We start from the raw sequence: 27475 nt of genomic DNA on the forward strand, positions 1-27475 counted from the left end.
TAAACTTTAAGCCAGAAATGCATGAACTGTACATCCTAAGCAGAGACGTTCACAAGTCAACCACCCTGAGTAGACTCTGAAAAGTTTTATTTTCTAGGAGGCTGAGTGCCAATTAGACAGCAGATGCTGGTGCCAACAGCTTTCCCAGGAGACCCTCCTGGCCAGTAGGTCAAGCAGTCACAGCTTGTGCCTATTTTCCTAAAGAGGAGTTTAGAACCTCAAAACTCTGCTCCACTAAGCCTCTGAATCAGAATCTCCTGGGGGGAATATTTATAATAACAAATCATCGGCCCTACGCCCCCCAATTTCTGAATCAGAAGAGTGGGGGGGGGGAATCTGCAATTTATCACACCCCATAGGTTTTTCTGCTGCACACTTACACCTGAGACCCCTCATTATGAGGCTACATAGCCTCATCATCAGGTTTTTCACAGTGCCATTAGATGAGAGGAGAACTTGGTCCCATTAAGACTGGGCATTCTGTTAGCAAGGAGATTGGAGGCGGGGTTAAGACAAGAAGACAAACACCTACTATTTCTCACTCATACCCATGGGTTTTTCCCATGAAGACTGGGTAGACATGGGCAATGATCAGGGTGGAACTGGCTCAGTGTCACAACCAAAAGGCTAGGTTGGACTCCTGGATCTGCATGCCTTCTTTAGAAAGAAGTGGCTGTTAGAAGCCATTCTTGAAGGGTCTTTAAGGAGCTGATAGGTGTGACCTGGACTTTAGCCTCACCCAGGCCACAGGCTTTCACTTGGCATCCACAGGAAGTGGGGTAGTTATTGTTAGAGGAGAGTGAGTTGTTTTCTTATTGAAGAAAAAGTAAAACTTTCTTTCAGTGAGCTCTGGGTTTCTCAATGTGCTTCCAGATGCTGGGGGAGCAAGGACTCCTCTTCCCCACCTCCATGTTCTCCAGTGACCACACCCCCCTGCCAAACAGCTTATTTCAGCACTAAGAATTAATCATGTGCAGTAGAGTGCCCAGGGCTGAGGAGTTGCCTGGAACATGTTTGGAACATTGCTACAGCAGCAGATTCTATCATATCACCTCTTAGCCCACAGAACCACCCAAGAAGTGACATATGTCATTGCATTTTGCTTGTGATATGTGTTTGTTGAACAACAACAACAACCAAAATTCAAGAAGGGACACTTTCAGATTATGTGACATGTTCCAGTTTGTATTCAATGTGCCTCAGAGGTTTTTTTTTTCATGGATGGTGGTTTTGTTATAGCTAACCTTGAAATTGAGGGACAGAGACCCTCACTCAAAGCTAGGATAGGATATAGGGCCCATTTTTTATATGGCTACCATTGCAGTCGGTTGCCATCTCATTATCTTTATAGAGACACATAATCCAGATGGTTAACAGGCTTCTGTGCCTATTTGCCAACTTCTGTTGCTTGGAGCGGCACCGAACAGATCGGTTCCTGAGACCTGCTCTCTGAGAAGTGGTAATCAATTGATGATGTGTGCTGCCCAGGGACCAGGAAGGAAACCTGATGTCTCTGCTTTGAGAGGTTTGCAGGGACCCCCTCAAATTTGCCCCTGCCTTAGACTGTTCCTGGTTTTGAGACTGGCAAACTACAACATTTCTTTTTATTAAATCTCAGAGGATGCAGCGATGGACTTTAGCCTGTCCAGAACCTGTATCCTCTGTGACTGTTAATGACATCACAGTCTCTCATTGTTTCAAGGTCCTTCCCTCCAGTCAATCTGTCATTCAACCCTGTCCATTCTCCTCTGCATTCAACTCACCTTCTTATCTGCCTTTCCACCAGTGTTGTCTTAACACACATTTTCATGATCTCCTTGAAGTACAACTAAAATACTGTTCTCTCTTGATTCCCTGCCTCCACAACTCCTCCTCTGATCCTTCCTTCAGTGAGGCAAAGAGCAGTGACCCCACTCCTGACTGAGCATCAGAATCTCCAATGAGCTTTTTTTTAAAAAAAAAAAAATTAAAAAAATAAGTAAATAAAAAATAAAAAAAGCAAATTTGGGGACTTTTTGCCAGACTGTCAGAGTGAGTGTTGCCAGTGAGCAGCCCCAGTCCCACATAGGACCTCTCTACCACCTGCAATGGGGAACCACTGGCAAGGCTGAAAATTACAGACCTTGGAATCTGGAAATCAGGCTTTAAATATCAATTTCATCATATTATCTGTGTGAGCTTGAGCTTCTTCAAAGCTTAGCATCTCCACTACTTTAGTAAGGGCAGAATAATAGTTACCTTGCAAGCTTGTTGGAAAGATTAAAAGAGACGATATAGATAAGGTATCTGGCACATAGTAGGTGTCCACAAAATGGCAGTTTCTATCATTCTGAATAGTCTTTTTATTATTATTATTATTATTATTATTATTATTATTATTCTGAAACAGGCCAGATCATGTCATCTCCCTCAAAAAATGTCACTGCCTTTCTGCTGCAGACAGAAGAACATCCATGCTCCTTGGTATGACCTTTAAGAGTTAGCTTTATGTGACCTCCTCCTGCATTTTTCCATCGTGGTGGAACAGCCACACTGGACTCTTACTGATCAATAAACATGCTATTTATTTCCTGCTGGGGCTCTTTCTTCACCTATAAGTGCTTTTCTCTTCTCTATGTTCAGAACTCCTCTAATCTTTCAAGAAAAGCTCCGTGCTTCCCCCCTTGGGAAGCCACCCTGGCCACCTGAGTAAAAAGAACTACTTCCTCCTCGCCCCCTCATTAAAGCCTTTGGCCTACTCTGATTTTGTTTCTCTATACAAGTTTCTTTCATTGGATCAGAGTCTCTTGGAGACATGAATTGTGACCCATGAGTCATTGGTTACGGTCCATTTGTTCACCAGATATGGCATCAAGCATCTACCGTGTGCCAAGCACTGCTCTAGGTGCTGGGGGTACCAGTGGACAGACCAAATCCCTATCCTCAAAGAGCTTACACTTTGCTCAAGGGAGATGGTACACAAAATAAACGAATAAAATGTGTTAACAGTAATGAGTGTTGTGAAGAAACATAAAACAGTATAAGGGAGCAGGATAAAGGGAGGTAATTTTATACCAAGTCAGCCAAATCAGGGAAGACCTGAATGAAGGGAGAGAAGGAGCCACAGAGATATCTTGGGAAAGAGCAATCCAGGTGGAGGGGAAAGCAAGTGCAAAGGCCCAGGAGGCATGGAAAAATAAAGAGGGCTCTAGACTCGAAAGGATAGCTGGATGCCCCAGGACAAATGTTTAACTTTCTTGCACTTGTTTGCTCATCTAAAAAATAAAAATGATAATAATACAACATTCTTTTTTCTGAGTTCTCCTGAAGATTCAATAAAATATTGTTCCTGGCATATAACAGGCACTCGATATGCTGGTTCCCTTCTCTTCTCCCCTTCTCTCCATTCATCATAAAAGCCTCCACGTAATGCTGACTGTGGTATCTGGCCTATAGCAGATGTTCAGATATTTGCTGATATGAACTACAAAGGCACACTTAGCAAAAAATGCTTCTATCTTACAACACATATACTTCCTTTGTCACCACCTCCAAGGAAGGCATTAAAATGGTGTCCAGCCTATCCCCACATTTATCTGTTGGCTTCAAGAGGCATTAGCAATGGGAAGAGAAGAAGGGGCAGGATTCTCTGAATGTGGGTTCTACACTTGCCCTTGGCTGGAAACTCTGATTTTAGGAGTTGGCCTATTTGGGTCCCATTATAATCATTAATAGGAACACAATTGAAAATCAATGAGTAGGTGTCTGGGGCTGATTTGAGAGGTAGAAAGGATTCCATGCAGCCTCTCTCATGATTTAAGGAGAGCATGGGCACTACTGGGATAGTTAGTGGAATGTCGACAAGTATTTCTCTATCTTTGGCCAATTCTTCATGTTTCTTCTTTGACAAGAGGCCTGCTCTGTCTCTACCTGCCATATGTGGGTACAGTTGTCCTTACATGACACAGGCATTATCATTAGTGTGGGCAACTCATTAGAAATGTGGCCACATTAAAACATGTACCAGAGGGTTAGGTAGTTTCTTCTCTGTACAAAAGCTGGGCAGTCCACCCTTAATTAGGTAAGAAAATAACCATGTTGAGCTACAGGCATTGAAAAGCCATAATTACAAAATACATCCCATCCTTTCCAGCACTGTTTCCACATGACCATCTGCATTTCAGTTAAAATTTCTTCTTTATTTTTAGACCTAAGAATAAATCAGAAAATGTTGCTTATCTTACTTATTGCATTTTCTAGAAATACTTTATATGATTGAATTTTAACTTTTCATAGATTTATTCCATCTAAAATGAATTCTTCCTTCTTTTGAATATTGAGGATAACATGATCATGCTTTTCAAAGAGGTGGAGCCCACAGGTTCTTGCATAGGGTGGCTTCCTTCTAAGAAAAATAACCAGACTAGCTGAGCAGCAGAAAATCACGCGTTAGAGTCCAAAAAATCACAGATAAGAGGCTGAAAAATTTTATTTTTATATAAATTACCTCAATTTCCAGGCCTGAAAGTCTGTCTTTAAAGCAGGATAAAAAATAAATAAATAAAATAAAAATAAAGCAGGATATAAGAGAGTTATTATTTCTTAAGATATTAAGGGGCCCAAGAAAGAGGAATGCCAATGGGTGGAGACTAGTCATGTAGATAAGAATGCATGGTGATAGGCCAAAAATGGAACTCATGAAAAGAGAGAGGAGGGCAGCCCGCATGGCTCAGCGGTTTAGTGCTGCCTTCGGCCCAGGATGTGATTCTGGAGGCCCCGGGATCGAGTCCCGCATTGGGCTCCCTGCATGGAGCCTGCTTCTCCCTCTGCCTGTGTCTCTGCCAGTCTCTCTCTCTCTCCCTCTCTCTCTCTCTCTCTCTCATGAATAAATAAATAAAATCTTAATAAAAAAAGAGAGGGAGAAAGGACTCAGAGTTTCACTCACAAAATCAGTGGTGTCTTGGTACAGAACTGTAACATTTCAGAGAATAACATTCTTCTGCTAATGCCAGTCTTTTGCTGATATGTCAGGAGACATCAACATTTAAATTCAGAAATCCTATTATATGATCTTACTGCTTAGGTACTCACAGGTAGAATTCTGTTCTTAAAATAGGAGAATTTTACTCCTACCTTCCAAGAAAGCCATAAAATGAACAATGCCAGTAACAATTATGAAACTAAATTGGCCTTGTAAGAGAATAAAAAAATCAATTTTGCCAGTTTACATCCATGGTAACTAATTTCCATATAAATGAGCTGACTTTATTCAGTCTAAAAATGTGCCTGTATCCTCTTTGTTTTTTAGTTTGAAATATTTGCAGTTCTTCAGATGCACTTAGGTGGGACTATTTGAAGACATTTTGGTGTGTGTTGTACTTTCCTAATTATAATTATCTTTTTCTTTTTTTCCTTTGGCAGTGTATCAATTACAGCAAGAGGCCCCTCGTCCCAAGAGGATCATCTGTCCTGGGGAGGTCAGTACTCAGCTATTTCCAACACACCTTGTTAAATGTGATGAATTGTCAGTGCTATGTTGATATTGGAGGGCTTTCAGGTTTCCTGGAAGTTGACTTGTGTTAACGTTTGTTAGAGTGTCCCCAAATCTAATACCTGAATAATCCATATTCTGAAATCAAGTGTTATTTTGAAAATATTCACAAACTAACTTGAAATCAGAGGTCTCGTGTTTTTAACAATTGCAGAGGCATATTAAGCCTCCCTGTGTAAACCCTCTAAACTGCACATTTTGGTTGTTTTCCTTGTTTCTACTGTTTTGATTCTTTTATCATTTTTTTTTTGGTACAGAATGCATCTAACAGAATAAACACAGAGAATAATAAATATCTGGGTACTCTCAACACTCATATTTAACAAACCTTTATGCTCTGTCACATTTACTTGACATTAAAAAAAAATCTTGGGGATCCCTGGGTGGCTCAGCGGTTTAGTGCCTGCCTTTGGCCCAAGGCACGATCCTGGCATCCCGGGATCGAGTCCCACATTGGGCTCCTTGCATGGATCCTGCTTCTCCCTCCTCCTGTGTCTCTGCCTCTCTCTCTCTCTCTCTTTCTCTCTCTCTCTCTCTCTCTCTCTCTATGTCTATCATAAATAAATAAATAAATCTTTAAAAAATATAAATGAATAAAAACAATCTACAAGGAGGTGGCTATGTTTTTATTCTTGGAAATAAGCTTAAAAATATATTGACTCATAAAAATGCTTAGCAGCCCAGAGAACTTCCCCCAGTCATCCCTCACTAATCAGTCCTTTTCTCATCTGGGATGCCAGCGAGACTGAAAAGCAGTACTAGGGCTCTATTTTCTACTTTTATACTGATCAGTTGCTGCAATAGTCAAATTAATATCATTCACACAAAGATCCATGGGTCCTTCCTTATTTTTGATTTTATGACTTAGATTAAATATAGAGTAGCAGATGCCTTTTAAAGTGTCACATCTACCTTATCTGGAGGAAGAAGGCTCCAACTCCAACACTCTTGAGATTCATCCTTGAACATCAGTACTTTCTAGCTACCAGACTTGACTGGATCTGGTTTTGAACCTGTCTCAAAGACTTAGGTACATACCTATCCACACTCAGAGGTGACTTCTCACTGGGTAATAAATATTTATACAGAAAATTTTACTTCCGTTGAGGGACACTGAAAATTCATCAAGTAATCTGAATATTAACACAGAGTAAGCATTCCCATCCCAGGAATATGGCTTGAGAAAAGAAACTATCTGATCCTTAAGGAAAAATCCAGTATGAGGTCCACTCTTTTTTTTTTTATTGAAGATTTTATTTATTTACTCATGATAGACACAGAGAGAGAGGCAGAGACATAGGCAGAGGGAGAAGCAGGCTCCATGCAGGGAGCCCGATGTGGGACTCGATCCCAGGACCCCAGGATCACGCCCTTGAGCCAAAGGCAGATACTCAACCGCTGAGCCACCCAGGCATCCCTGAGGTCCACTCTTTATCTGATACTCTGATCTTGTCCTGCCACCAATCCTGATGACTTTTGTCCTTTTTTATTCAACAATATCTAAAAAAAGAGAATAGGATAAATAGAAAATATTTAACGAGGTGCTTGGACTAGAGTGTTTGGGGGGATGAGTAAGAAACAAATTCCTTTCATCCTGGGGTGCCTGGGTGGCTCAGTCAGTTAAGCATCTGACTCAAGGTTTCAGTTCAGGTCATGATCTCAGAGTCGTGAGATCAAGCCTTGTATCATGCAGTCTGCTTGAGATTCTTTTCCTTCTGCTCCTCCCCTACCTGTGTACATGCTCTCTCTCTCTCTCTCTCTCTCTCTCTCTCTCTTAAATAAATCTTTTTTAAAAAATTCCTTTGATCCTATTTTACATTTAGTATTCCTCCAGGAGAAAAAATAGAGCTTGTGCAGGGAGCTAAAAGAATTCAAATGTCTCCATGAAAAGAATGTTTTATAAAATTAGAACACCACTAAGGGCTTTTCCTAGGGTTATTAATAAAAAGTCTCCAGGCAAAGTTGGGTACCAGAACTGAAACCCAAGAGGACAGTAAATAGTCATTTGCTCATTTATTCAACAAATGTATATAAAGAGGCTGCTGTGTTCTGACTTTCATCGAGGTGTTGGGAATATAGCAAAGAACTGGGCTATTAATACTTTGAGTGTCATATCAAAAGAAAACAAAATCATGATGTATGTAATTAAAGATAGATCTAATATTTTATCTCTGCATGTGTGTACAAGTGTGCATATGCGTCTGTATGTGTGTGAGTGTATGCACTTTTCTCTTTCTCAAAATCTTTGGAACCATATCAGTTGTCCTCTAAGCCAGGTGGAATGTTAGCAGTGGAGATGGGTAGATTCAGATTAGCTCTACAGAAGCTCTTCCTAGGGGTTAGCTGAGACTCTTCAGAGATCTAATGGGATCTGAAGGGACCACAGATCTCTTTGCTGTTGCACTTGCATTGGAAGGCAATGCCACAGACATCTTAGCAAAGTAGAGCTGTGTGCCACAAGCCATCACCATCTGCTATAACTAAAAAACATAGGGCACATATAGCTTTTCTTCCCCCTCTTGTCTGTCTCTAACCAGCTTTTCACCTTTTTAAAAAAATTTTTGAAGGATTTTATTTTTTTATCTGAGAGAGAGAGAAAGAATGAGCAGGAGGAGGAAGAGAGAGAAGCAGACTCCTCCATGAGCAGGGAGCCCAATGCAGGGATCCCAGGACTCTGGGATCAAGACTTGAGCTGAAGGCAGCCACTGAACCATCCAGGTGCTCCAACTTGTCACTTTTTGACCTGTAGTAGTTTGATTCATTAATAAGTTATCTGGCTGATGCTAGACTCATAGGTTGCTTGCCTCTAGAAATTCCACATCCCATTTCTACTATGAAACCTTACGTGCAATGGATATTCATCAGCTCCATTTCCTCAGCAGGCAGCATGGGGCCCATCCAGCCAGGCAGGTGTCAGGCAATAAAGAGTCACATGTGCTGGGGGAACAGGTGCTGCTTAGATGAGTGCCAGCAGGAGCAGCTTCAGCTGCCTTCGTCTCCAGTGCAACATTAACTGCAAATCACTCCTGCCCAAGTTGCTTGACCTCCCAGGACTTGCCCTCCCTCAAGTGAAGGCATGGCCTACTCTTGGACACTGAAACCACTGCTTCTGCTACAGGCAGTATTTGAGCAAATGTCTCTTTGCCTTGTGCTGCGCCTACGTACTCAGCGGGCATGCCTAATGAAGTCAGAAAGCCTTCGGTTTGAGTATGTGGCCAGAGATTGAAGCTTTCTTAACACATTTACATAACGCCATAAGCTATTTCTTTTGAACAATGAGATAATGACCTTTTTGTCTTTGCTATCTCACCCCTAGAGTCCACGTTTTCTTTCTATACACAGTCCTGCTGCCCTCCTTCTTAGTCTTTAGCCTCTCTGTTGTCAGCCACCATGTCCCTGGCAAGCCTGCACAGCAGTGTATTCCAACATACTCCATCTCTTTTGCTTCTCTGATGGCAAATAATGTCCCAGGCTAGGGGCGCCTCTTGGGTTAGGATCCTCCCATGGAATATGATAAGGACTCGCAAGAGGGCACCAAGTGAGTTTGTAGTCACAGAGATATAGAACACTGCTGCTCAAAGGTAGGCCATACATAGGCCAACACGACTTAAAGAAAGGCTTGCTAGTTATCAACAGATACCAACCACCTAACAGACTTTGCTGGGGAGCTGGGTGAGTGGAGGAGACAGCCTGATTCAGCAGGCAAAAACCAATGAGCTTTGTGAACCCAGGCAGGGGAGCCCAGCTAGAGTCAGTTGGACTTGTTTTGAATTCATGCTCTACCACTTTCTAACTACTTCACTTAGAGCCAAGCACTTATTTCTCAGGGAGATGAAGGTCTCCTCTACTCCAAGGGCCAATATCTACTTGATGGGGTGCTATAAATGGGATATATGTGTCAAGTGTGTAGAATAGTGCTACATAATAGGTAACTCAAGGTCCATGATTCAAGACAGATTCAGAAACCTACAAAGGGGAGGCTCTGAGATGCTCATTAGGGACAGAGTCAGAGCAATGACAGTGTTCTCTGAATGTGCGAGCCAAAAAGACAATGATCAAGAACAGCATGATACATGGATCAGGAATTAAACTACCAGGAAAAAAGATGTTGAGGATGAGGAACAGAGGGTACAAGCATCTGAACAACAGCTCTGGCACCAATTAAGCCAGGTATGGTCAGTTAGTGAAATAATAGTTCATTGCTTTCTTGAGATTCATTACTGTAAATTAATATTTATCGAGCAGCCTCAGCACCTGGCACTCTACTAGCATTACCTGAGCACTCCTTGCCAAGAGATTCAAAACATCTTCCAGTATGCAAAATTCTCTCTTGCCCTTTCCAGCAGTTATCAGTCAGTCATTTCTTAAGCAATTTGTTCATTATGGAATGTGTACCTGGGGGATCTCGCAGGAACTATGGTTGTTGACTCTCAAATGTGTACCTCTAGCTATGCCTTCTCCCCTGGGCCCCAAATACCTCGCTCCATCCATCTCCTTGACCTCCTCAAATAGATGTCCCACCCCACCTGTAGCCTAACATTCAAAATAGAACCAAACCCCCTACTCCACTAAATGGCATCTAACTTCGGAGAACCGGATTCCTCTCTTCCCACCCTCACCCTTTTCTCTAGCGATTGTCAAATTTACCTCCAACTGTATCTTGCACTTGTCTACTTTCTCCTTCTCCATGAATGCCACGTGGTTTGGGTCACGGTCATTTCTTGCCTGGATTATCACTGTCAGCAGCCTGCTGGCTGATCTCACTGCTTCCACTGCTGGCACTCTCTCTGCAGCTCACCCGCCCCCCCTCGCCCCAACACACACACCATTCACCAAACAGGAGCCCAAATCATCATTATTGAATATAAATCTAATGGCTTTAACAGCTTCCCATTGCTCTTAAAAATAGAACTTCTTGCTGTGCCTTTGAGCCATTATGGGTCTCCTGCACTGGTCATTTCCCTGCCTGTACCATTCTTCTTCTTCTTTTTTTTTTTTTTTTTTAAGATTTTATTTATTTATTCATGAGAAACAAAGAGAAAGGGAGAGATATAGGCAGAGGGAGAAGCAGGCTCCCTGCAGGGAGCCCAATATGGGACTCCATCCGAGGACCCCGGGATCACACTGAGCCAAAAGCATATGCTCAACCACTGAGCCACCCAGGCATCCCTCTACCATTCTTCTCAGAGTGCACTGCCCTGTAACCCGACCAGCCTCTGCTCCCATTTAAAAAATCACAGCTACTATCTTCAGATCTGCCCTTTACTTGGAATTCTCCAATATTCTCTGCATGTCCCGGCCTCAGATCAAAGTTCACCTAATAACAGAAGCCTTCCCTGAACCCCATAAAAATTAGCACCTCATGGCACCGTGCTCTCTTCTGAACACAAAGCTGGCACTAGGTGTTGCTTCTGCAACTACCCATTGCCATTGATGGTTGTTCTCCTTTGGGTACGAGAGTAAGAGGGAGGAGGACCCAGTCTGAGTGGTTAAAAAAAAAAAAAAAGCACCTCCCAACCGTCAGATCTTCTTTGTCCATCATCCCATTTATTTTGTTTGTAATACGTAATATACTATCTAATATAATTTCTATTGTATTTGTTTGCCTGTCGCTTATACATCTCCCTCCAGGAGAATTCAAGCTCCAGAAACTTCATCGATCATAATTGCATGGACTCCTCTAGAATTGAACCCAGTGCCAAGCAGCAGTGGGCAATCAGTAAATATATGGTAAAATGATGAAAAAAAATAGAGAATGCTAACATAAGGAATTTAGAATTCTCAAACGATTACTAATAGCATATCAGATTTACCAAATGCTGTTATTAGGGTAGTGACTTGGACTTTTGGCAGTTAGGGTTCTTACTTAAACACAGGCTAATATTTTTTTCCTGGAAATATTCTAAATTTCTTTTGGCCTTTCTAAAAGGCCAAAATGTCAAGATTTACTTGCATGACTAATTTAAAGTCAAGTTCCACTGGAACTACCTAAAGAGTATACAATAAGTAGAAATTCTTTTGTGACTAAATGATTTGCTGTCATTTGTCTTTTTTGAAATTGCTGGAGTGAATTTCAACTCAAAAAAGTAATTTCAAAAAAAGGGAAATAAAACTACATACCATTATTTCAAATTGTTCTCCCTTTAAGAACCTTCATTTCCTCTCCATCTTCGCTATAGAGTACTGTATTTTGGAAGATTTTTTTTTTTTTTTAAATGCAAAAGTGATTTGTAGAACTGAGGTTTCCAGCTTTCACCTAGGACAGTGGCCTATCTTAAATTGCAGTAACACCTTATTTTGCTTTCTAGTGAATTGTATTCACTTTTTAAATATCACTTTAAATGTCCCATTTTCTCTAGTTGTTGGTGTCCTTAAGTATCTTCCCATTCCACTTTCTTTTACCTTTATTTGTAAAAACTGTTCTTTTAAGCTTACAAAAGCATTTCACTTTATCATTATGCTTTTAAATTTTTGATTCGCCATACCTGGGTATCCTGCAGTCTTATAGTCTTGTAGCTTGAGGCATTTATCTTGTCTTAGGCATATCTGGAAGATCTTAACAAGCCACATTGATTGACTATGTCATTTCAACTAACTCAGTACATTTCAAATTAGATTTAAAGTAAATTTTACTATTCTACAATCCTCCCCCTTTTCTTATTTTATTCATTGAAAATAAATGTTTTTAAACATATATGCATTGGGGGAACATGATAATTCTACTGATTCAAGACATTTGGACAAGGTATGTCTCTAAAGTAATGAGATTGATTTTGCAAGCCACAAACAAAAATCAATCCCATTACCTTTTAATTGGCTTTATGTGTAGTAATCAGAAGGCTATTTCTTCTCTGGTAAGAAATATTTCTGTTCTTTTTATCCTAGACTTTCCCCACCGATCTCCTTCTTTTCCCCCTTCATATTGACACACACTAGAATAAAGGGCTTTTTCCATCATATTTCTCCTCAGCTTTCAGCTCATTCTGTAATGTACTCAGGTTTTTACTTAATGTGATTTCATCCTGAGCTTGACTTGCTTTGGTTGTAGACCTACCATTACCATAGTCAAGGGGGAAAACCTTCCAATAAAACAAATGTCAGAAAAAAAAATTTTAGACAGATGAATTTTATTTTTTTCCAAATACAGAACCAAAAATTTTGCGATTTTTTTAAACAAAAACTCTCTTATTGACAAGTACTACCAAAATATATGGCCCTCCAAAAAAGAAGTCACTCTCTTTAGAATACTTTGAACTTCTTCTAATGTAATGCAGACCTGGCATGTTTGCAGCTATAAATATTTAGTCATTTCCAAGTGGTATCATAAGCAGAGGATAAGGGGCTCTTGAGGACAAGCTGTTACAGAATTCAGAGACTCAGGAGCTCTGAGCCAAGGGGACAGGTGGGCTGAACTGGAGAGAGCTACCAAAGAATAGTATATATGCTGAAGCATAAATTGAGGCAAAAGTGGAAGGTTTCTTCTTTAAAGAGTAAGGACAATGAAGGGGGAGATTAAACAGTGATTGATAATAAGTAAAATTTCTTGGGAATCTTCCTTGATCTCTTTAGGTGATTTTTATCTCTGAAAATCAAACTTGAAAATGTATATTCCTTTATATAATTACTTGAGGTGAAATACTACATCGTGTAGTTAGTTGTTTTAGGAAAAAAAGAGCAATAGCATCTGGCATTACAGCACATGCTCTCTTACCCTTAGTTAACCCATGACAGCTATAACCCAAAATACATGACTCCCTGATAAGGGGCAGGAGTGGGGTGGTCCAGGCTGCAGCACAGTAGATATGAGGAGGTGCTGACTTTCATAGGGCCAACCTTATATATCCAAACAGGAAGCACATAACTCACCTCCACAGCAGTTGCTATCTAGCACAGCACACAGTATGTCTGCTCTGTGACTCAGAGGTCAAGTCCAGCAAAATCTCAGGTGTGGCCAGGTTTATCCAGGAAGGAGAGCCAGGTACAAAGCACTGGGTGCATTGGTGGGGTTTTAAAGATAGGCTTCTTGGTTGCTCACCTGGTTAAACATTAACTGAGAAATAATGCTGATAAAGGTTAAGCCACACTTTGCCTTGGGCAAGGCTTGTCTCTAGAGTAGTATGGCCTGGCTAACCAAGCAGTGAGAGGTTAAACAGATTTGTAACACTGACTCTACTTTCCATCACAAAAATGTGGGTAGTATAATCTCAGAGCATCCCAGTCCAAAGGGACTACCCTAAATGATATTGCCGAATTATTTACCCATCAGTCTTTTCATAGTAATGAGAATTAACACACTTGGAGTGTTTGCTGTGCCCTGAGTACTGGGTTAGTTTTACACAGGTCATTCCTCATGGGAATTCCAAGAGGAGATAAGACAAGCAGCGCAGGAGCAGCAGAGTCTGAGTTAAACCCAGACCAAACCTCTAGCCAGTGGTTCTCAGCTGTGGTCCCAGGACCAGCAGCAACAGCATCCATCTGGGAACTTGTCGGAAATGCAGATTCCCTGGCCCACCCCAGACCTTCTGAATCACAAACCTGAATATGGGGCCCAGAAATCTGGGTTTTAACCAGATTTAACAGTTTTAACAGTCCTGCAGGTCATCCTGAAGCTCACTCAAGTGTGAGAATCATTGTTCTCATTCTGTCTGTTTTTTATGTCCTGCTGCTTTCCCTGTGCTCTAGGATAGAAGAATCAAGATGCTCTGTCCCCTAATGATGCTTCCTGTTTGCCTAGCACTGTGCAAGACTCTTCATGGACTTCAAAGTAGATGCCAAGTCACCCCATAGCCTTCTTTTGTTGTCTACACATACTTCCTCCTGGATGTTATTTTCCATCCTTTAAAAATATTTTGCTTTTGCCTTTCTTTGCTATGTCTAGCTTTCCCATACCCAAGAATCTTGCAGAAGCCAAATAATGGATCCTTTTACGAGTGCTTAAGTCAGTACTTAATTGAGCCTAGTTTCCTATACCCACCCCACCCCCTAGTTTGTTACACTTCTTAGTGTTATGTTTACAACGAAAATATTTAAATTCCATTCTAATATGATTTATACTCATGTTTGTTCATATTCAGTATATACTGTTTTGAACTCCAGCTGTTTTTAGTTGTTTTTCTCTTTTTGTGACTAAAGACAAACTCTTGATTATTCACCCTTGCTTTTAATGGACATTTGCATTAATGAAAATCACCAAATCCATTATCATTATGTCAGGAATACTTTGAATTATATTTCTATATCCCAAGGTGGTAGTCCCTTTACTCAGAGGTCATCTGTGTGCTTCATGAGCATTTCCCAATTCAGGACTGTAGTTGGCTAATTTACTAATAAAAGTCAGTCCGCACTGGTATTCTCCTGGCCTCACCTCCTTGCCTCAACCTACCACTCCCCTTCTCATCTCCAGGTCAACATTGAGCCATTGGTAATCAATCACCTTTGGCTGTGTCCTTTAACAAATCACAGTGTCACTTGACATTAGCTCTAAGTACACTGCATCTCCGTCTTGTCGGACAGAACAGCAAGCTTTACTTCAGCGATGGTATCTCTCTCTTTCTTCCTCCTTATTTACATAGCCAGTGTTATCACCTCATTCACTGTGGAAGGAAATTGAATAGCCTTGGCATAGTTGGACAAAGGCATATTAGTTGCCATCCAGCACCTTGTGTTCTTCTAGGTAATTACGCATCCATTGTTTGAGGAATTGTTCTCAAATTTCCCCAGCTATTTCTACCAAGTCTGTAACTACACTTTTCTAGTTTGTCTTTTTGCTGTTGTTGTGGTCCTCAGGGTTCCATGATTTCTCAAAGACCATGCTTAATGATATTTCCACAATATCTTTCAATTCAGGGATGCAGGTCAGGTCCCTTAGTGCTTTGGGCTTCTCAGTCTGTTTAACGGTATTCTTCAACCATGTTCTGCCTTAGTTCAGCTTGATTTTCAAGTTGGCACCAGTATCTCATGGATTAAAAATTAATGATTCTCTCTTCCCACTACGGTAAGGGATGGAAGGGCATGAATACAAAGAAATGATTTGACCCACCATTAAACAAAAAGGCCCTGGAGGCATTGGCAGGCTCTGAGTGTTGAGCTAACAATAAGATGTCCTGACACGGATTATAAAGAATGGACTCCAACATTTGTTAGTCTAGCAGAAGCATTGGCAAACTATAGCCTGTCAGCTCTTTTGGTAAATCAAGTTTTGATGGAATACAGCAATGCTCATTACTTGACAAACTGTCTATGGCCACTTTCATGCTCCCATGGCAAGTGGAGTGCTTGAAACAGAGACTGTTTCAACCACAATGGTCCTCAAAGGCTAAAGTATTTGCCATCTAGACCTTGCCAGAAATAGTCTGGCAGCCCTTAGTTTTGCACTACAAGTAACTATGAAGAGTGAGTTAATATATGTAAAGTTTCTGACAGTGCCTGGCATTTACATATGGGAATTACTGGTCTTTAATTTCTACCATCTCCCAAGCACTATAACAATGTTAGCAAAAGAGAGGGAATTTTAGACCTGTTATTTGATGAATGAATGGATGAATTTGATCCCCAGCCATTTTCAGAAATATTTTGGCTTTCATGTTTAACACATGTAAATTGATGGACATGGCCAAGGCAGTGACAATAAGCAGGTACTCTTTCACCAGCTTTCTCATGGCCACTTTTTTCTCATCAAGAAATGGTAGCCTGTTAGAAATGGTTTCCACAAGCAGGAAATTAAAAAGGTATGTAGAATCTGTTGACTCAAGAATGACACCTGAACATGTAAACAAATTTGCTTTCTTTGATTTCAAGAACAAAGCTGGTATTACTCTCCTATGAAAAGTCTATATGTTATTGAATTCTGACTAATGATTTGCACGCTGAAGCATTTGAGGGAAAGAGTGCTATGTCTGCAACTTACTATGAAATACATCCCCTAAAAAAGTTGAATTAATGGATGGATAGAGGAATGGATAAATAGGCATATCATAAAGCAATTATAGTGAATATTATAGAATCTAAGTGGTGTATATGAGTGCTTGCTGTAAAAGTCTTTCAGTTTTTGTGTATGTATGAACATTTTCATAGTAAAAAGTCAAGAAGAAAAAACAAGGGTTGTTTGTGCAAGAGGAGTAATGGCAGGATGTGCTCTTGCCCAGGAAACAAAGACAATCTCTTGGGTGTACAGCCCTGAACAGCAGGAGAGTGTCTCATGTCAGGGCTGCTGGAAGCACCATAAAGCTAGCTCAAGAATTTTTAACATGGACTATTCATCAGAAAAAGAATTCAAAAGCAAGGACACTTATTAATAAGGCACTTTCACTCTTATTTATTACCGTATTGGGAATTATTTTAGGGGGAGTGCCTCTTTCAGAAATGCTAAATTAGGTAATTTTTAAAAATAATGGAGAACAAGCTTCCAGATTTTATGGCATCGTCACCATATAGAGGAATGAGTACTGGACCAGAAATCAGGGACTGTGTTTCCTAAATCTGCTGTTAGCCCTGGGTAGGACTGTGAGCAAGCTAATTTACCACTCTGAACTGCAGCTTTCTTGTCTATTAGAAGGAGGCAAAGATACATATTCCACATTCCTGTAGGGAGAACAAATGTTAAAAGCATTCTGAAGGCCACAATGATTTCACCAGACAATGAGTTCTCAATTGGGGTGATATTCATGCTAAGGGCCAGGGGGGCACATCAGTTCTTAAGGGGGCACACTCTTCTAATGCGTAAAGCACATAGAACATAAAGATATGTGTAAAGCAGAGATACACATATAGAACATAAAGATAGATATATATTCTATCTGTAGTATTACAATTCCATTTGGGGGAGATGATTAGGAAGAAAAAAAATGTGTGAAATGGCTCCAAAGAAAGATTATAATGCAAAAAATATTGAGGACATTTCATTAGAAAGTCTTTCATTTCTATCACCTCCCAGGTTGTTTCTCTTTCTTGGGGTAGATTAATTTTATTCATCAGTTGGAACACATACGTTTGAATACTTACACTGAATACTTACATTTAAATATTCCTATTCTAGACGGAGGAGGGAGGAAAAAAACTGAGGAAAAGAAAGAGAATGATGGGCTTTCTTTGCCTTTTCCAAAGTACATACAGGACCACTTAACCCAAACACTATTAAGCTCCGAAGGAAGGAATTTACTAACAAGAATGAGGAAGTAAATGAATATACTCACCCAATCTTTTTTCCCCCTAGAAATTTAATAGAAGCATTAAGTTTTCCTTGATTTGATTCAATTCTGTTGGGTACTTCAAGCTTTTTGAACCTAAGAGGTATTTGGAGAATTTAAAAAGAGTTCCAAGGAGAATAATGAAGATGAATTAAGGATTGGAAATAAGATCTATTAGAAAAAGTTAAAAGAACAAGAATTATTTAGTGGGAGGGAGAACAAGCAATTAAGTAACACAGAGATGGCTTTTAATAGTGGAAACTTTATCCTATAGAGAATAGTCTCATCTGCACCAAAGACCAAAGGAAGGGGGAAAATGTATTTTGAAGCAAGAAGAATATGAGATTAGATGTTAACCTAAAATTTCTATTTATGATTAAGTCTTGCATTTTTATTCTCCTCTATGAGATAAAATATGGTGTCGATCTGTAGAAAATATCAGGAGGATGGACAGATGGACCCATCATGTTTGATTCTCCTGCCCTGGTGGGAGGCCGATCAGCCAGTCTGGCCAGTATCACTGACCTCCATGGGATTTGGCTTGATGGGAGTAAAGAGCCATTTTATGTGGAGCTGTGGCTTCAGGATGCCAGAGGATGAATACAAAGCTCTAGCCAACAGTGCCAGGGCAGAGTGCAGTACACCTAAATGGGTTGTCCACACAAGGAGAGCTCAAGGTAGATGGTGGGGGCCAACACAGGAAGCCAAGAAATGAGTACCAGGGAAGATGTAGCAAGGAAAACTGGGTCAAAATGAGCTGCTAGAAAGATGCTCTGGGCCATCCAGAGGGATGAGTATGACCCATGGCGAGGCTTTTGAGTATTCTTGGAAGCCTACAGTGGGAGTAGGATCAAAATCCACATAGAATGGGTCAAAATCCACATAGACTGGGTCAAAATCAATATAAATGTGTTAAGAGGGTGCCTGGATGGCTCAGTTAAGCATTTGCCTTCGGCTCAGGTCATGATCCCAGGGTCCTGGGATCAAGCCCTATGTCTGGCTCCCTGCTCGGTGAGGAGTCTACTTCTCTCTCTCCTCTCCAGCTCGGCTCATGTTCTCTATTGCTATCTGTCTCTCTCTCAAATAAATTGATAAAACCTTTAAAAAATAGACTTTATATGTATGTACATATAAACTCTTTCCCTCAAATGCCTCAGCATGCAAATATATAGAATATTTTATATATATATATGATATATATATATAAAATATATACACACACACACACACACACACACAAAGTCTTAGGAAGAGATTCCAAGCTTCCAGGAAGATATTCATTCCCTCTGTGTTTTGGAACTGCTGCCCAAATTTGTGCTTCCCAGTACTGATATGTGTGTCAGAATCTCTTGTGGAGCTTGATAAACTTTGTAGCCACTCTGCCTCCAGCCTTGGAGATTGGGATTTAATGGGAATATCCTAAAATATCATTTAGGATTCTGTTGTGAGCAATAGAAGTCAATTCTGGCTAAATTCAGAGAGTGAAAAAAAAGATGGAGGAGGGAGGGTAGTTGGAAGGATATGAATAAATTACCTTTATAGAAAGAAAAGCTGAACAAAGAGCTTTGGGAAGGATATGTGAAGCAGGACATCTCCAGGGATCCAGGAAGCAGGAATGATGCACTTCCAGACAATAGTGTGATGGCTAGGGGCCCGAGCTCCAGAATGCTAAGGCTTACTTTTCTACTCCGCTTCTCTGTGCCTCAATTCATCCTTTGGAAATGGGTGTAATAGATCTTACCTACTGGATACTCATGAGGATTGAATGGATTAATACATGTAAAGAGAGTGCTTATGACAATGCTTGGCACATTAAAAGTTCTTAATAACTATTAGCAATTATTACCGTTGTTGTATTGTTGCCATGCATGCAGATCAACTTCAACAGAGCTGTCTTTCAGACAATCAGTTACTTCCACTGAAGCAGAGCTCTGTGCAAGAAACTCTGTTGGGTACCAGGACGAGAGAAAGACAGGAGCTTTTCCCTCAGGGAGCTCATTTCTAGAGGTCACAAAGGCCAACAATCCTAATCCCACTAAGATTATGGCCTTAACTCAGGCCTTTAGTTCAGAGGGAGGATAAGAAATAATACCTAAACTGGTTCAAGGCAGCCAGGAAAGATTTTCCCAAGATGGCAGCATTTTACCTCATATTTATTTTTTTACATTTATTTATTTATTTGTTTGTTTGTTTTAAATATTTTATTTATTTATTCATGAAAGACACAGAAAGAGAAAGGCAGAGACATAGGCAGAGGGAGAAGCAGGCTCCAGGCAGGGAGCCTGATGTGGGATTCAATCCCAAAACCGCGGATCACGCCCTGAGCCAAGGGCAGGTGCTCAACCTCTGAGCCACCCAGGCATCCCTCATTTATTTATTTTTACTGAATTATAGTTAACATACTCTTACGTTAGTCTCAGACATATAACATAGTGATTCAACCCGTTTTTCATTATGCTATGCTCACCACAAGTGTAACTACCATCTCTCACCATATAGTATTGACTATATTTCCCCTGTGCTGTACCTTTCATCCCCGTGACTTATTCATTTAACAACTAGAAGCCTCACCCATTTTGTCCATCCCCCCACTCCCCTCCTTTCTGGCACCATCAGTTTGTCCTCTGTATTTATGGATCAGTTTCTACTTTTTGTTTGTTTATTCATTTGTTTTGTTTTTTAGATTCCACATGTAAGTGAAATCATATAGTATTTGTCTTTCTCTACCTGACTTATTTCACCTAGCAAAATACCTCTAGGTTTGTCCATATTGTCACAAATGGCAAGATCCCATTCTTTTTTTGTGATTAATATTCCATTGTGTATATATAATATATACATAACATATGTAACAAATGAAATAACAAGCATTGGCAAGGATGTGGAGAAAAAAAAAACCCTCATCCACTATTGGTGGGAATGCAAGCTGGTGCAGCCACTGTAAAAAACAGAATAGAGGTTCCTCAAAAAATTAAAATTAGAATTACCGTATCATGCAGAAATTCCATTACTGGGTATTTACCCAAAGAATACAAGAACACTGATTTGAAAGATACATGCACCCCTATGTTTATTGCAGCATTATTTATAATAGCCAAGATGGAAGGAGCCCAAGTGCCCATCAATAGATGATAGATAAAGAAGATGTGGTGTACATACACAATGGAATATTACTCAGCCATAAAAAGAATGAAATTTTGCCATTTGCAACAACCTGGATGGATCTAGAGGGTATAATGCTAAGTGAAATAAATCAGTCAGATAAAGACAGATACCATGATCTCACTCATATGTGGAATTTAAGAAACAAAACAAACAAAAAACAGACTTTTAAATATAGAGAACTGGTGGCTGTCAGAGGGGAGGTGGATGAGGACATGGGTAAAATGGGTAAAGAGGATCAAGAGCACACTTATTGTGATGAGCACTGAGTAATGTGCAGATTTGTTGAATCATTATATTGTACACCTGAAATTAATATAGTACTGCATGTTAATTATACTTGAAAAATAAATAAATAAATAAATAAATAAATAAATAAATAGACAATTTACCTCTTATTTTTAAGATCAGTGAGATTTTGTCAGGTTAAGGCAGAAATGGGTTGGAGAGCAAGTATTAGAATTCCAGGCAGAGGAAATATCCTGTCCAAAGAATGATCGGAATGTAAGACTAAACAGGATGTGTTTCAGAAACTACAAAGATCTCTGTGGCAGGAATGTAAAGAATTGGGGAACAAGGATGTGGAGGGCAAGAGTGTGTGTGCTGGTAGGGACATATTCTGGATACACAAGCAAGACCATGCTAGGAAAATCCTGCATGTCATTCTTTTATTCACTCCCCAAGTATTTATTGAGTACCTACCATGTGCCAGCTCTGTTCCAAACTCTAAGGATAATGGCAATAAACAAAACATAAAAGTTTCTATCATTGTGTAGTTTCCATTTGAAGGAAAAAAGATTGGCAATAAACACACAAGTAAAATGCATAGTATCTCAGATGATGACAAGTGTGATGGGAAAAAATAAGCCAGAAAAGAGAGATGGGGTATGCCAAGGTGAAGAGGTACCACTTTTAAGTGGGGTGGTCTGGGATTCACTGAGTTGTATAGGTTTGACTACTTGGCATTGGAAGCCAGTGAAGAATTATGAGCAGAGAACTTGATGAGATCCACATTTTCTGACTTCAGTATGAAAGACAGATTGGAGGGCGATAAAAGTATAGACAGGAGAACCTGTAAAATGTCTGTTTCAATGGTTTGGGTGAATAAATAGCCCAGTGGACATGGAAATAAAGACATCATTTCAAGAGTAAGGAATTACATGGACAGGATTTAGTAGCAGAGTACAGGTAGGATTGGGAGAGAGGAGGAATCTGAGATGTCAGTTTCTAGCTTGGACACTGGGTAGATGATGCTTTGGTGGTACCATTCAGAGGGATGAAGAGTAATGGAGGTTGGCCATCACCTGTGATAGAAGATCTGCTGGTAACAGTCAGCTCATGCAGGTCTCCAGAATGGGCAGTTTTATGAGTTTAACAATTTTGGGGTCAACCCATCTATTTATTATAGCAGAATCAGTGTTTTTCATGGGTACGTTTCCTCTGTTGTCTCCTGGACAATTTCCCTTCCTTTCAGTGTAAAAACAAGACTACGGACTCTAGCATCCATAAGATGTTGGTTTGGATCTCATCTCCATGCCACTGTATGATCTTCAAGTAATCTAACCATATGGAGTTTTCTCTCCTCATCTGCAAAAAGGGAACATCAATTGCAGTGTGACTTGCCTCTTGGGAGGACTATAGCACACACACTGAAGGTGCCTGTTAAGTGCTGGATCCTTCTCTGCTCCTTCCAAGCTCTGCCCTTACCTTGGTTCTGTGTCAGCGTCAGCAGGTCTGAACCTGGAGAAAATCAGAGTGGGGAACAAAAGACTGATGTGCAAAGTGGGGTATTTGAATGTGTGTATCTGGGTGTAGTTGCCCTGCCATTATTTTTCAAATCCAAATACAACTAATTTGGCCAATTCACCTTCCTCTTTTATGATGAGTATTTCGTATGGTTGCCCATAAAATGAAACCTAGGAAATCGGGACATCACTGAGGTACTGCACAGCCAGCCGTTTCAGACAATGCTTCAGCTCCCCAGGGCAGAGAGGTTCCTCTGTGACTGGGGGGAGCCATGTGTGGTGGAAGTTTTGTTTCCAACCCAGTGATCAGGGCAGAGTTTCAAAGGAACATGCTGTGAGGGATGAAATCCCATAGCAGTAAGGGATTTAAACATTAGTTCACATGTATGCATAGCATGGATGGTTACTCCCAAGTAATAGCTTAAATTTTTTCTTTAGTGTTTTCTATATTTCGGGTTCTTTACAAGTTTTTCAAGGGGAAAAAGGAGAGTTTCCTTATTAATGTTATTGGGATGTCGGTCTGTTAAGTTTGGTATTTACGTAAGCTATTTCCTTGAGTAGTTGGAAGTGTCTGTCTTTTCTTAAAAGCTACTTTTATAAATTATCAGTGTTCTCATAAATACATATTCCCTCTTACCTTCCTTTTACTCTATGTTGCTTTATGTATTTAAGGCACTTATTGCTTATTTATATTTTGGTCCAAAAAGTTTTTTTTGAATAACATTTCTTGGGAATGCTCAAGAGTCTAGAGTTCTTTTTCATCTAAAACAAGGTTTCTCAGGCTCAGCGCCATAGATATTTGGGTGGAATATTTCTTTGTCGTAGGAAGGCTGTCTTCTGCATTGCAGGATTTTACCAGCATCCCTGGACTCTATCCACTACATGCTAGTAGCACCCTTCCCTTGTGACAATCAAAACTATCTCCAGACGTTGCCAAATATCCGCTGGAGAACAAAAACATCACCCACCCTGCCAGTTGAGAACCACTGGTCTAAGAAAATTCTTTTACTTCTTATTTGTTCTAATATTATCACTGATTTTTAAATCACAATTCCTGGAAAAATCTGAAGAAAAAAAAAAAGGAGACAGAAAACAAACCAAATGAATGGGAACTGCTTTGGTCCCGAGCACCCCTAATCTGATATATTGTGTATGTCTATAAATTAGCAGAATTTATTCATGCTAGGTTACTAAATAAACTTGTATCTACTTAACAGAACTTTGGAAAGCCATTGGTGACCTTTTAAGGAGGTTTATTATGGAAAGACTGGCCAGTAGATATTTTTATAATACGTTGCAATCAAGACAGGAAGGAATTTACCTCATCAGTGCCCCATCAGAATTCTAGAAGCCTTAAAGTAATGTCGTAAGGAAAAAGAAGGCCTTTGGTTCTAGATGAAAAGAAATAGGAGATTTTAAAGTTTGCTCAGTTTTAATTCTATCTATGCACTTTGACTACAAGAATATAATTTCAGTACTTGCATTTTCTTTCTGTCCTTTTCAATAGAGAACTTTGATTTTTAATTAGAAAGGAATTATCCATATTTATTTTTTTTCGGATAGAATTGCCCAATATCACCAATATAAATCCCGCCATCAAAGCCTTTTCTTCTGACCTTGATCTGTATCTCAGACAATTCAGCAGTCTAACTGCCCTGTGTAGGAGGTTGCTAAATTAGGTTTTAAAATTATTTCTATTAAGTAAGAACTTAACATATACCAGCTGCTAAGGGATTATAAAAGCTTTGTTTTTTCAATAATTGGAAACCTTGTTTACAGAGGACTCACAATATTCTTTAAATGTCTTTGTGTTGAATATAAAGGAACTTGTGTTTATCTAGGCAATGATAATCTGACTATAAAGCAAACTCATTTAAGGATTATGCTTCCTGTCTCTCACTATGCAGCTGTCACCCTACTGTTCTCTCAAGCTTTGCAAAACGCTGAGAATTATTCCTTAAAATTAGAAGAATAAATTGGAAAATAAACCAGGTAGCTGGGAACACAGAAAATTTTAAATTACAAGGAAGTAGTCGAGAGACCCACCATATCACTACCTGTAAGCAAATTTATGACAAATTCCTCCATTTGTTATCTCATTGACAGAAATCAGCTCATTCCAAAGAGATTTTAGAGGGTTCAATCCTGGCAAAGAAAAGTTAAGAGCAATTCAGATAATCTAAGATTTAACCAAAGTGGAGACTTGTGTGCTTGCAAACAAAGGCACCAGCATTGGCTGGTATCTGCTAGGAAGAAGCTGGGAATCACAGTGGTTCAAGGTGTCTGTGTTGGATCTGAAGCTCCTTACTAGCCCCATGACCTCGGGCAAGTTACTTAGCGGCCATCTGCAAAATAATAGCATTCACTTACCTCATAGGCTTGTTTGGGGACTTAAATGAGATAAACATGTGAAACTCTAAAGACAGTTCCTGGCAGAGAGTAGGCACTGGATAAATATTAACCTATTACGGCAATGTTCCCAGCCCCACAGTTTTTTACATGCATTATCTCATCTGAGCTTTATTAAAATAGTATATTTTTATAACTCCAGTTTTATTGAAAATTGAGGAAAATGAGATGCAAAGAAGTTTAATAACCTACTCAGGGTCACACAGCAATTGAATTGACATCAGGCCTCTGCCTTCTTAATCTTTGCCTCATTCTGCAAACATGTAATGAGCACAGGCATCCTTTGCTCTCCAAACAGTCACTATCAGAATATATGCTATACCAACTAAACAAAAGATTTTCATCAAAATCATTCTCCCAGCTACAACCCTGCTGTAACAAGTTCTCACCTGCTACGATAAGTTCTCACGTTCATCGCAGCTTCTCATACCGTAATGTGTACATGACTTCCCTTCGAAATGCAAATGCACTATTTCTAACAAGCTCCAAGGTGTGGCCAGTGCTGCAGGTCCCAGGATCACACTTTGAATAGCAGGGCGCTAGGAGATGGAAGGGGGCTTCTTGCATATCTTACCGTTTTCCTGATCGACCTGGTTTCGTGCTTAAGCACACACTGCACATGATATCCATAATTCTACTTTTTCCCTGAGGGTTTAGTCCCTTGGTATTTGTTTAGGGCAGATACCAGGGGGCATTACCAATGCAGGTCTAATCCAGATGGTATTTTTTTATGGTACCTGCTTAGTATAGGAAAATGAGGTTCCTATCCTCTCCAGCAGTGGACTGCACACAACTCTATCTGCTAATTATTCGATTAAGTGTTAAACGGTTATGTAATTGGGCTTTAAATGTTTTATATTAGGAGCAACCTTTATCAGATTATTATATAGTTATTTAAAGGCATGTTAGTAATATTTGAGAAATCTATATTTTTGAATACATTATGTTTTTCTATTTAAAATAATGGAATATAGGCTCTTGCTGTTTGACATTTTGGTGCCTGACACATTTTTAGGAGTAAGTTAGATTCAGAGAATGCAGGCCTACACTCATTCTGTGCCAGACCAGAAGCAAAATCCTAGGAATGTAATGATGAAGACCAAAACTGCTGCTTCAAAAAACTCATAAAGTAGTTACAGAAGAAATGGGCAGGTATATATTTAAAATATAAAAAGAGTTATGAGAGCACAGAGAAGAATAGGCCTAATATAACATTATATGTCAATTATACTTGAATTAAAAAATTAAAAATAAATAATTTTTTTTAAAAAAGAATGGCCTAACTTTTCTTCCTGTGCAGGGAGGCCCTTTCTGGATACCACTAATAGCTTAGCCCTTTATCTGATATGCCATTTTAGCTAATAATCATTAGATTGCTCTTTGTCTCAACCACTGCTACAAGTATGCTGCACGTATTTACTCATTTAATTATTACAACAATTCAGTGAGGCAGGTGTACTTTTATTATCATGTCCACTTCAAATATGGGGAAACAGAGGAACAGAGAGATTAGTAATTCGCTTATGGATTTGGCATCAAAGCCAGACAGTCTGAGTCTAGAGCCTGCCCTCTCAACCATCATGTGATCTGCCCCTATTTTATTAAAAGAAAATCCAAGACTTTAAGAACATGTGACAAACATGGACATATTGGAGAAAGCAAATTATAAAACTGCAAGTAACTCTGTTTCATTGGAGCATAGGATGAATGTGGCGTGAGGAGACCATTTGGTGGGAAGCCATAACATTTGCATTGGGTGTAGATAAGTAAGAACATGGTGTGTGGAGGGTATAAACAGGACTAGACAGGATTAAAGCCACCAACAGTAGTCACAGTACTGGCAATTATTATATTTGAGGTGTGACTATAAAGTCATAAAATAGATTTTGTGTTAACACATGTATTATGTGAGTGTGGTCCCTTTCCAACCCATCATCTTGGGAAGCCGTGTTTTATTTTCTGCTGAGTTCCCATTGCTCAGAGCATGTTGGGAATGTCTCTTCTAAAATATCTTCAGAACAAGACACAGTGCAGATTTTACTATCTTAGGGTCATGCCTCGTTTTTGTCTCAAATCTATTTCCTAGTTGGATCACTTCCCTTTTTTATTGAATTTGGCTTTGAATAACTTCTGCTTGTCTGCTGAAATAATACCCACTCCCAATTCAAGAAACAAATATATAGTTTCCATATAGTGGTGACTCTGACTTTAGTGTACACTTAAACATTATCTATGGGCTTAATCAAATAATATATTGTGGCGCCCACTTCAGGATTCTAGTTCAGTTGGTCTGAAGTAGGGGCCATAGTAGATTCCTAATCGATAATCTTTAATAAGCATTCTGAAGTTTCTGTTTTCAATGACCAGACCACACTTTGAGAAAGGCAGCTCTAAGGATATCCAAAAGAAAGCATGATAGGTCTTCAAAAAGTTCCAAAAGAGAA

At 39.7% G+C, this 27475-nt stretch overlaps 1 protein-coding gene and 1 pseudogene across 1 annotated transcript in view; both read left to right on the forward strand.

The window, feature by feature from the left end:
- The window catches only part of CHN2 (chimerin 2), a 297062-nt gene that overhangs the window by 154820 nt on the left and 114767 nt on the right, over window positions 1-27475 (forward strand). The window contains exon 3 of the mRNA XM_041728083.1: window positions 5401-5456. Within this exon, the coding sequence (XP_041584017.1) occupies window positions 5401-5456 (56 nt within the window). The remainder of the gene's footprint in view (window positions 1-5400; window positions 5457-27475) is intronic.
- On the forward strand, window positions 10901-11015 carry LOC121475162 (annotated as a pseudogene).

Source organism: Vulpes lagopus, chromosome 13 (genome assembly GCF_018345385.1).
Source record: "Vulpes lagopus strain Blue_001 chromosome 13, ASM1834538v1, whole genome shotgun sequence".
NCBI lineage: Eukaryota > Metazoa > Chordata > Mammalia > Carnivora > Canidae > Vulpes > Vulpes lagopus.